Here is a 12,473-nt window from a genome sequence, read left to right on the forward strand (position 1 = left end):
ACTTCGCAGCCGCCGCCCGCTCCCTCCCGCCTGCGGGCGCCGGGCCGGTGTGTTCCGGCGTCCAGGGAGAAAGACGTACTCTGGCGTCAGAGACTGGACGGGGCAGCCCTGCTGTCCTCCCCGGCAGGGTGTAGCGGTGCGGTGTGAAGCAGACGCGGCTTTTCCAGTTCATAAATGAGTTCTGGTCCATGGTTGAACATCCGGTAATTTTTAAACCTTTGCTCGGTTTAAAACCCTCACTTATCATAGAACCATAAAATGGTTTGGGTTGTAAGGAGACTTAAAAGTTCATCTAGTTCCAACCCCCTGACATGGGCAGGGACATCTCACACTAGACCAGGTTGATCACAGCCCCGATCTGTGGGATTTAATTTCCCAACTGACTACTTAGGCTTCAGTTGTGAAGCGAACGAGAGACAGAGTTACATTTGTGAATGAAGTGTCTGCTCTTTGTATACGCTAAGCTAATAATACGTGTATAAGTCCTCTGAAAGAAAGAAATTGACCAGAGGGCTCTGCTTTGGCGAAAGAGCCAAGGAGATATTGATAACCGTGTTCAAATATCCAGTATGGCTGTCCGGCTGGAGCTTAAAAAAGTAGAATATTCAGATGACTTTTGGTATGTTTATGGTTGTAAGTGTGTCTACGTAAAATGAGGAAAAACTCTACGTATCTTTAAAGGCTTGATCATGCCTGCAAAAGGCTTGGTTTTGGTAAAACAGTGAGAGTAGAAACACATTTAGAGAGGTACTAAATACAATGTTATACATGTCTGCTGAAGCTAATGCATAAAATAACATGTTATTTGCAAATATGGGAAGTTTTTGCATTAAAGAATCGTTTCAAAGTAAGCATCAAATTTACAGTTTGAGAGAGCTTTATAGGAGCTGGAGTGCACACTACTGATGAGATTTCCATTGAAAGTAAATACGCAAAGATGTTTCAGTGTTACTATGTAACTTCACAGAAGCAGTCTAGTGTTACTGTATTTGTCTTATCATAACTGCATATTAACAAAAAGTCTACAAGGAAAAGGTTTGGTTTTTTGTTTGATTTTTTTTCTAAAAACTACTCTACGCTTGAAGCACAAGGTTTGACATTTTAAAGTAGGAGGTCTAATTGGGCTTTACCGCATTTTCTGTGTGGTTTTGGGCAAGTTATTTATCTTGTAAATTCATTTGTTTTCATCTAGAATTAATATTTTCTGTGTCGAGCCACATGATTGAGCAAAAGGTGAATGAAATCTGTTTTCACTAAAATTGACATTATCTTCTTATGTTTTAGAATCAGGTGCTGTTTTCACATTCGGAAAAAGCAAATTTGCAGAAGATATTCCTAGCAAGTTCTGGTTCAAAAATGACAAGCCTGTACTTATATCATGTGGAGATGAACATACTGCTATTGTTACAGGTCAGTACTGGAAATGGAGTGTATGATAAAAGGTTATATATTTATACAGCTTGGAAAGTTATGATTCTTATTTGAATCCTGAAGTAATATATCAAATGAGGTTGTGGAGAGGACAGAGGACTTCTCTGTGGGAACTTTTGGACGCTTTTGAAGTTAGATTGATGACACCGAAGGTTTTCACAAGACATGCTCAAGACCTGTTATGAGGGAAGCTGTAATAACTGAATGTATTTCACAGCATTTAAAGTAAGCATGACTTTGTTCAGTTTGAATGTTTCTGGTGAATCTGATTGTGTTTAGTACTACGCAATTTTAGATATAGAGGTTTGTATCATGGTAGTAAACAGTATCTGTTGAACACAGTCAACAAGTTCACTAGGAATCTGCCTGAAACAATAGATAATGTTGTATTTCTGAAATGAATATTTGAATTACTATTAACTGGCAACTGAAAATAACCCTTGAAAAACTTCAAAAATCAAAGAAAAAAACTTCAGAAAATCCTACTAAAATCAAAAATAAACTGCAAAAGCATTCAAAGAAGCTCAGATGCAATACAGGGAGCAGTACTGATGTTTGTTTTAATTTATTGGAAATGATGAGAGCAATACTCTGAATACATTGAAGAATTTGTTCAATTTATTTTGCATGGAAGGGACTACTCTTTTGTTGATGAACACATGTGTTGATTGTGTTGACAATTAACTGCTGTCAGGTGAGACTTTGCTGTTACGAAATTTATATGCATATTTTAAGGTCTGTTTTATTGGAATCTATTTATTCCTCATCCACTTACTACTGGTCATTGCTCATTAAATAATTTCTTAAAGGTTTCTTACTATGTTCCCAAGCAAAGTTGAAGATTCTGGGTTTTTAGAATGAATTATTCCAGGCATGATAAAAAAAGAGTACAGATTTCAGGAACTGCAGAACATCTTGAGGTGAAATAATGCAATTAATTTTTCAAGCCTAACTTCATAGAAGATGAATTATCCATGAATAGTTTATTTTGAACAAAACTACGTGTTTTCTTGGATTGCACCAGTTCTAATAAATTGTCCGTTGCATAAAATTAATCAGAATGTAACCTGGAGCACTGTGGCATTTTCCTTTTGATTTCTTTTTTATATATCCTTTTATATACCCACACACAGTTTGAAATAACACTGCTATAATCTTCAGTTTAGACTAGACAATTTAAATTGCCTCCTTGAGTTCCCCCAGCACGTGCCTGTGCCAGCACTGTTACCCGTATCAGCAACAAGCCCCTGATTCCCATGTCATTGTAATTGTGGCCACTTACATAAAGCTTTTTAAGAAGTCTACTTGCACAGGTTTGCATTCAGTTCCATTTCTCTATTTCCCTTTCTCCCTGTTATTTTTATATATGCAGCATGTTTCAAAAATGTCTCTGTAGCTGGCCTTTGCTGAGGTAATATGCAGATATGTCACCAGGGAAACTTCTAGATAATCAGATCTTTATTTTCTCAAAGCTTTTGAGGAGAAGGAACTGTAGAAGCACAGTGCAAAATTTCTTTGCCTCTGTTTTGCAATGTCTCAGAAAATCTTTTGGTACAAAGTTGACGGTAAAATACTGATCAACGACGAGCGAAGGTAGAGAAACTGCAATAGTCATACAAAAAAGTGAAGAAGGGAAACAGAAAATCTTTGTCCCTCATTTGTTCTTCACACCTGTGCATGCCCGTGTGCACCTCACGTTTCTGCTGTTAGATGGAGTTGGATGATACAGTGGAATTACAGTCCTTGGTGAATGACATTGAACTGCAGTAATGCCTGGAATAAAAGCTTCAGAAGTACATGCTGATAATGACTTTACTGAGAAGGGTACAGACCTTGTGGGAAACCAGGAGCTTCTTGAAATCCAGCTGAACCTGACATGGAAGAGACAAAAGACAAGCATCACTGAAGGAAAAGTATCTGAAGCAGGTGTGTGTTATTGCATGCTTCATTGTATTTTCAGTCTTTATTTGCAGGTCACAAAATTACTTACTTGCTTTCTACCATTAGCACAATCTTCATTAAAATCTTCAAGCAGGAGTTTTTTTAAGCAGCTGTCTTTTTTAGTTCTTTAACACAGTCACAAGGATTGTATCTTCCAACATCGTTTGGAATTTGTTTAATAGTGTTTCTTGCCCCATTTCTGTTTTTTGGCCCACAAATACTGACAGTCTACTTCCTGCATTTTCTGTAACTGAAAGCTTTGGAAAGCAATTTATTAATTCTGTTAGAAGCTATTGTGAAGTAAGTGATGTTACATATTTTTAAGAATCCCCTCCCAGTACTTTTCTATTAATTTTCTTTTCTTGATTAGAATATCCTAGGCAGCTTGCCCACATTTGAGCAAAGAGACTAATCCTATTCACAAGGGCGAAAATGATGGTGACAGAAGACATTTTCTGAACTCAGAGCTCTGGACAGAATTGAAGCCACAGTACAAGAGGGTAGAAAGAAAGAAACAAGTATCAAGTATTAAAGTAGGAATGAAAAGAGGTGCATATGGAACCACAAGATAGTATGCTCATAATTTCACATTTTGTAAGGCACTGAATATTCAACAATTTACACCAAAGAGACATTGGAATCTCTCCAGGTCTTTGGACAGCAGATTCCTTCTTTCTACTTACCAACAGGCCATCAGAGCATGGCACAGTATCTTTTTGCATCAACTGTGAGGGGAAAGTGAGAAAGATGAGCACACATTTGTGTTCGCCTTTGATATGTGTAGGAGTAAGCAACATACTGCACTGTTTTTGTTTCTGTGATTCTAAATGTTCTACATGTGACTTCTTATTGCTCAATAAACTGATGTCAGTCTTGTTTTCATGGAATGTATTTGAATTGTATATGAATTTTAAATTAACTGTTAGCATAGGTTATTGACAAAATAGCATAAATAAATTATGGTGCCTGGCGTATGATACTCTGTCCAAAATATTACCTTTTTTTGTTTTTTAGATACAGCTTTTCAATAGAATCCTGTAGTAAGTGCTCAAAGTCTGTACATTGTTTCCACTTTTATTTCCCTCCCACACTAATATAATTTAAAAAGCAGGGTGGGAGAATTTATAAAACATACCTTAAAACATAGGTGATAGGAGTACTTGGCTGCCTGCTATTATCATACGAAACTGTGATTTCTGGAAACCCCATCTGTTGTGCTCCCCTAGTTCACGAAGCACTACTGAAGGCATTCATTCATCAGCTGGGAAATACCAGCTGAAATCCTCAACATGCACTGCCTGAGAACTTACAGACTGGTGGAAGAAATAGCAGGTTATAGGATGAAAAAAATGACTTGTTGAAATTTTGAATGGATAAAATAGAATGTGCTTGAATTACAGCAGCTTGGCACCATACTCCCACAGGAGTACTACTGTCTTACGAAGGCAGTTAAACAGTATAAACCAAGGATACAAGGAAACATACACCAGTATAGGATGCCATTTACTAATAAAAATTCTTTCTGTTAAGGTGCATTTTGCTCTCAGTGACAGAAACCTCTGCATGTGTGTTGATGTGATTGTGTTATCAAGATAGTAAAACCCTGTGAGCATAGACTTGACCTTAGACTTTCTTCCTTTCCAAACTTCTTGGAAAGACAATATTGACACATAGCACCATGTTCCAAAAATTGTCAAATTTTGGAACAAATTTTGTTGGTTGGTGGTGGTTTGTGTGTTTGCTGGTTTTTTTTTTTTTTTTAGCTATCTGGTTATAATTAAGAAAATTAAAGGATTTTTTAAAACAGAAGAGGTATTTTTGTTATATTTTAAACATTTCGATATCATATTTCAGAGACTCTGTAACTCACATTCAGAACCTTCACTGGGAGCCTACACTCTTGAAGTGCTAACAGCCATAATATTTTGACATTGTTATGTGGAGTTGCTGTTATGCCTTGTGATCATGTTGTAATTATTGATGGCTAGGGTGACAAAGTTTATTTATGTGACAGCCTTGTAATGGAGTCTAGCTCACAAAGCTCTGCAGACCTTCATCAAAAGAAAACAAACTCCTTTTAGCAGTTGTAAAAGTGTTGGGGGTTTTTGTTTATCAGGTTTTGTTTGTTTTTTGACAAATCAGTTTCTGTCATTCCGCAAAGATTTCTATTAGAGCAAGGGTTTTATCTTTGGGTGTGAACTTCAGCTTTACAAAAGGTAATAGTTTAAAAAATTAAATGAAATGAAGTGAATATGGTTTTGAGTTATTGTCAGTAGTCTGTTTTGGCTATCTTATTTTCATGACTAATGACAAAAGTTTCATCTGTTCACATACCATACTGTTAACCACTGGTTGTTTGAAATTATGACACTTCATTGAAACAGGCTTCTAGCACTGATCCTGAAGTGTCAAAATGTTTGCATTTAAGTTTTCAAAATGCCATGACTGCATGGTGGTTTTATGCATTCCTTCTTTATATGCAGAGTAACAAATTAATACAATTTGTGAACATAGTAGGAAATTTATCAGAAACTGTTCTGTAGAGGAGCAAATTTGTAAATAATTTTGAGAAGTCATTTAACAGTAAAAGAAATAGCCCACACACAATAAAATAAGCTGAATATTACAAATTTGTGTTTGTATTAATTATATAGCTGTATTATTCATTCCTGTCTTTGGGGTAAAAGATGTGGGTGCTAAGTTAAATGTGCTGGTATTTTATAAGTAGGCCTATAGATACTGTGATTGCTGAACTGCAGTATGTGACCAAACATACAACATTTTATTTTCTGAAGAGCAGTTTATTTTCTGTGCTGCAGTTGGAGGAGAGAATGCTTGTTCTGCTTTATGTTCCTTCTGGCTGAGGGTTTCTTGCTTAAACAGTGCAATTACTACTTTCATACTGAAAAATCACAAGGATGTTAATTACCGTTTACTAATCTTTAACCTTACATTAAAAAAGAAGTAATAAATAGCATAGTGTGTGGATGCCCATCTAGTCTTGAGTGGGGTATTCAAACACTTGTATGGATTCTGACTGCTTTTTTTTTTTTCAGGGAATGGTAAACTATACATGTTTGGCAGTAACAATTGGGGACAATTAGGACTAGGATCAAAGAACACTGTCAGCAAACCAACATGTGTTAAAGGTTTGTTTGGTTTTTTTATTTTCTTGTCTTTTTAAAAGGAGACCCTTGTGAAAAGGTACTTTGTAAGATGCCATTCCAAAATAAGTGATTCTGCCTTCTTTATTCATCATGTGTAGCATATTACTGCACAAGCTCATAAAAGTAGCTTTAAGGGATCCCTGACTGATTCTCTATCAGTTCCAGATTCTGGGACCGTTTGCATCTGAAGATTACTTCAGATACATAGAATCCCTTCTTTTTTGAGGGCTCTCGTTTTATGTAATACTTGTCTTTTCTAACAAACCACATCTGCATTGTGACTGCAATGACATCGGTCAACACCGGTCTCTGCACTGTTGTCTATGTGTTAGAAATCAGAGTTCCAACAGCATTGTGTACCCCTTGTATCACTTTTGTCTTAGTGCCCTTATAAATGAAAAAAGATATCTCTAAGGAACTTTCTGGAAGTATTGCTGCATTTTTAGCAAGTGTAAGAAGTGCCCAGGAGGGCGTAAATGTTAATATATTTGTATGAAGCAGTAAAATAAGTGCCCATATTCTTTCATGTGGTGTAAAATATGTTCTCATTGTACTGTTACCTTACTCATATTTCCTAGCTGGTTTTATCTTGTCAAACAACACTAAGTCAATACTTTTTCCCTATCCCCTTACTTCTGTCAAATCATATCTATCCTATTAACACATTTCTTTCACTGTCAAATGTTTATCCTCATCTTTTCTGCCAGCAGATTGATCTGTCATCATATTGTTAAAAACAAATTACCCTTCTTCTTCAAACTCTTTTATTCCTGATTTAGTTTATTCTGCTCTCCTTTATCTGCTTCTCTCCCTATTTTACTTCAGAGGGAAAATGTAGCTACTCTCAGCTTCACATCTTCTATCAGCCATGTGAGAGATTGGTTCTTTCTTTGGCTTAAATGGATTGGGTGTCAACTTTTGTTTTTACTGTCAAATTGCAATGGAGAATAAAAGCCGAAGAGATGACAGCAATTCAAACCAGAACTGACATCAACTGAAAAAAGTCACAAGGGGGGTATCTTTCTTCTCATGGCAGTAGGCAGCAGGAGAATGTCCTGAAGCTTTTCTCGCCAGCTTTCAGTCATCACCTGGCTTTGGGAATGGGGTTGCAAGGACACATTTCAAATTATGCTTGGGGCCAAATGGTTGTGCATGCATGTTTTGGAGAAAATATCTTTTGGGACTTGACTAGATATTAATGAAATATGTTATGAAAAACTACAAGCAACATTGGGGACAATATAATATGGCTCATGAAATACAGTTGATTAGCCTAAGTGGGAAGAAGGTTAGGGAACACAGGCTTCTGAAGAGCTGATTAAGATCATCTGTGAAGTTGAAGGCAGAATTTTGGGATATAAAGAAGCAAATTAAGATGCCAATTTGGAAGCATTATGGTTCCAGCCTAGTGGCAGTGGTAGGTATCAGATGGGATAGGCAGGAGCCTGAATTCAGACAATTTATGTTTGTATCTGTGTGCTAGACCAGAGACAGTTCATACTTAAGTAGATAGATTTATTTGCTAGAAGGGACTTCTAATCTAATGATCTAATGTTATGGAGCTGATGAAAGTTATTTGGGAGGACTGAAAAAGGGCTTGTGAAAGGGCTGATGGTTAGCTTTGTCATGAACTTTTGTACTGGAAAAACAAAGATATATTATGTAAAAGTAATGCTATTTTAAGAACATTGTATAGGGCACATGGACGTAGCTGAGAGAAGATAAATTGTTGGCAACAGTCAGTAATTGGGGAGAGGATGGAAAAGTTGGTGAGATTTTTCTCTTTTGTTTCTGAGGAGCTACTGGAGTACACTTGCCATGGGAGAAAAGGCACCTTTGTATTCTTTCTTTCTCACCAAAATAAGTTTTGTTTCTTCTCGCATACATTCCTAGTCTTTCACAGTGACCAGACTCCAAAGAAGTACATGCAGTGGGTGGGTGGTCATTGAGCTGAAAACAAGACAGGACGGCACATCCAGAAATTTTAGGCTTTAATCCAGATAGAACTGTCTTTAGCAATTGAGTTTAGTGATCATTAGGAGGGCAGTGCAGAGCTTAAATCTAGCAAAAAAAAAAAGTAGCTGTGCGTAACAAAGGGAGATAGGGATGGTAAGACAAAAGAATGGTATGATTTTAAAGATTTAAGATAATGGGAAAAGTGTAAGAGGGAGTTAAGGATAGTACTGTTAATGAAAACTGAAAACAGCTTTAATGATGCATTTTGTCCTGCAACTTGATGTGTTCTTCAAGGCATATCCCACAAATGGTAAATTCTGGGGAATGTGGCACTGGGATGAAGTAGCCATCATCAAGTTTAACCTGAGTGTCAGCTATAAGTTTTTAATGTCTATATGTGTTTTCTTGTCTTGGGGGCAGCCTGTTTTTGTAAGTCATATGCTAGATTCAGATGGGCAATAAATCTTGTAATCATTCTGTTGGTAAAAATATGAAAAAAATCAGAGCTCCTTCTAGAGCGTAGAACATGTTGGTTTTGAACCAGCTATCAGCTTGTTTATAACTTCTCCCTTCCTTTTGGCTTTAATTCATAGCTTTAAAACCAGAAAAAACAAAACTTGCTGTTTGTGGAAGAAACCACACTTTAGTTTACACAGGTATGTAACCTATATTATATACGTATTAAGGATAGATTTAAGATAGATTTATTCCCTTGCTTTCATTCAAAATTATATTAGGAACTCTGTGAGTGTCGAGGAAGGAAAAAGAAGTTAAAATGGGACTGTTAAAACTTGATGTTTTGGCTTCCAGTTCTTTGAATGGTTCATTTATTCTTATATTATAAGGTGATAGTATATGGGAGTTTGCTAGCAACAGACAGGTGAAAAAAATGCCTTGCTGGCATTTGAGGTGTGGTTAGCAATTACCAATATTTCATTTAAGCCCTGTAAAGGTATATTAGTATTTTCTATGTATCTGTACTCAAATTTATCTTTGACAAGTAATTTATTTTTATTAGTGTGAAGATAGCTCTTCATATTTCGTTGCATTTTGATTAGACAAGATAGTTTGCTATTTCAATGACATGTTGATTTATTAATCTACAAACAAATTAAATTTAAACTAAAAAGTAAATTTTTTGAGACAGTATACGGAGAATTGATGCACATTCTTGTCATGCTTCTAGAATTTATGTAGTGGAATAGCCAATTTTGTGGTTGCAATCATTTTTAGCTTGCAATAATGTTATAAAGAGGAGGTTTATATATGTGGAGACCCTGAGCACTGTAAATAAGACTATTGTAATAAACCAGAACATTTTCATAACAGTTGAGTATTCAAGACTGCACAGGGTAAATATTAGTTGCTTTTAGTGTACAGACTGGCTGGATAATTTGTGGCCATTTGTATAGCAAGAACTATTTATACATTGTATGTCAGCTGCTTATCACATTTGTATTTGGATTTGAGTTATTAATGGGCCTTATCACTTTGGATGTGAAACACTAAAATTAAAAATATAGATCTTCAAGTTCTGTTAAGTTAAAGATATCAATCATCACCTTTAACTTCAATTTTAAGATTCTAAAACAAAAAAAAAACCCTAGTTAATTAAATCAAAAGTTTTCAATATTAAAATGAGTAATATGTTGCTAATAAAAACCTAAGCAAAAATTTATTTCATTCACAGTACTCAAAGCTATCAAGTTATGCATCTGTTTAATTTACGTACTCCTACGACTTCAGTTATCTTGCCTGTGACATCATTTCACAATTTTCCTCCTGCTGTGTCTCAAAATACACATTATTTGGGGATGGAGCTGCTTCTGGCTGCCAGGGCTTCTAGTAAGCATTTTTTCAGAGCTCTTGTGGAGCTTCAGATTATATTTACTTTTTAGATCAGTCTCCAGACTGGTGGGAGACGCATATATGGCTGTTAGAAAATTCTGATCCAAGTGTGTTCAGGAAAGCCTCTTTGCTAGCTACAACAGAAATTGCTAATGCCAACTTGGGGTGTTTCAGGGCAGTAGACCCCAACTTTTCTGTAATGTTTTTTAAATTACTTACTTCAGTTTCTCTGTCTTTTTACCACTGATGAGAATGTCTTCATTCTGTGTATTACGTATGCTTTTCTATATGCAGAAAAAGGAAATGTGTATGCTGCTGGAGGTAACAGTGAAGGTCAGTTGGGATTAGGTGACACAGAGGAAAGGACCACATTTCATTTAATCAGTTTTTTTACCAACCAGCACAAGATCAAACAGCTAGCAGCTGGATCATACACCTCAGCAGCAGTAACTGGTAAGAGCAACTACTAATAAAATCTGTTTATGTGTGTCCAGCCTGGTGTTCCAGGAAAACATTAATTCCAACATTCTTTCTGCATATGTGGTTGTATTTTCTATGGTTGTATTTTCTATGCCTCCCTGCCTTCTTTCACTATTAACACTAGCAATTTTTTAATAGCAAATCGTTTATTTCAGCACAGTCTGGTAAGGGGTGGCAGTCTCATTAACTTCCTACAATTTCTGTGAAAGTACCCCTTTTCCATGAGCAATAGCCTGCAATGGGAGCTCAACCTGTGCTAGTTTAGTCAAAATGACAAAATTCTTAGTTAATTTCCAGGGGAGCCAGCTACAAACATGAATCTTATGAAAGCTAAGCTTCTCTAATTCCAGTTCTTAGAGCAACTATTTTGGTCTACTGGTACAGGCTATACAGCTGTGTCTTTACTAATTCTGAAAGGCTTAACCTATGACCTATTTCACTGGTAGCAAAATTATACAATTGTGACACCCTGAAGTCCACAGAGAATACTTTTAACCACTGGATGGGTGTTCCTTTGTTAGCTTACAATATAATTTTTCAAGTTTTGGTATAAAGCAGCTCTTCTGCACATCCTTAGGATGAGTTACTGAGACTGTTACTTCAGAATGTGACAGCATAAGAATGTATGAGAGACACACTAGCCTGCTTGTTTGGTTTGTACTTTTTTTGTGACAATTGCTAACATTCTCCTGAGATTTGTAAGTCAAGTTTGAATGATTTTAGTTCCTAACAGCATCTCAGTAGCACTGTACACTTTTTAATTCACAAATTATTTCCCACCAATAATAACTGCTGCCATAGGTCTTTGTGTCAAGAGCTGGTCTTAATAACCTGGAACAATGAGAAAGTGGTGACTTGCCTACTAGAAATGAGACGATGTCTTGAATTCACCATAGTATTTTCATACTGACCTCTGGCAACTTAACTATTTTAGCCATTCAGTCTTCCTCTTTTTGAAAGAATATTTTTACATAGTACTTTTCATATAGCTGGTTATGATCTAACATCCATGATGACTAAGTGTTCTGTGTCAGTTTTGCAAAGCTTATGGGGTACCCTATTACTTTAGACTATTTTGTTGCATTGGACTAAATACCATTTATGTCCCTTAGAACATAACATTTAGTATGATCATGCTAATACCACATTTATGAAATGCTCTTAAATGGGTAGATTAACTTCTTATGAGTTTTGGTTTAAAATCTGTTAACTATCCGTGTCTTCATTTTAGAGGATGGGCAGCTTTTTGTGTGGGGTGACAATTCAGAAGGTCAGATTGGCTTGGCTGATGAAGCCTGTGTCAGTGTCCCATGTCAAGTGGATGTTGGAAAACCTGTTTCCTCTGTATCCTGTGGATATTATCACTCTGCCTTGATAACAGGTAAGAGAATGGGAATAGTGTTTAGTGGAGACAAGTCAGTGGTTCTCGCATTGTTGTCTTTGTAAAGGTAGCTAATGAGGCATTCTTTACTTTTGAAACTGGATGTGCCATAGTTGTTTAAAACTAAAATGTGGCAGAAAGTCATCTATATAGTTTTATATCACATAAGGAGATTTTGCCAGATTCAAGTTCTCTAAAATGTGGTCCTTATTGATTTATTTAGGAAAATTGTATGTAATGTATTTTATAGAATCATAGAATAGTTAGGG

At 36.2% G+C, this 12,473-nt stretch overlaps 1 protein-coding gene across 1 annotated transcript; it reads left to right on the forward strand.

Annotated features, from left to right (window-relative positions):
• Nucleotides 1-1,284: 1,284 nt before the first annotated feature.
• On the forward strand, nt 1,285-12,204 carry LOC104406671 (X-linked retinitis pigmentosa GTPase regulator-like; the record flags this gene model as incomplete). The annotated part of the gene is made up of 5 exons (XM_010015728.1): nt 1,285-1,410; nt 6,429-6,521; nt 9,089-9,151; nt 10,638-10,796; nt 12,055-12,204. Coding segments are annotated over 5 exons (591 nt in total), but the record flags the coding sequence as incomplete, so codon positions are not given.
• Between the last annotated feature and the right edge of the window lie 269 nt (nt 12,205-12,473).

The sequence above is a fragment of the Nestor notabilis genome, unplaced genomic scaffold, assembly GCF_000696875.1.
Source record: "Nestor notabilis isolate BGI_N333 unplaced genomic scaffold, ASM69687v1 scaffold32645, whole genome shotgun sequence".
In the NCBI taxonomy this organism is placed as follows: domain Eukaryota; kingdom Metazoa; phylum Chordata; class Aves; order Psittaciformes; family Psittacidae; genus Nestor; species Nestor notabilis.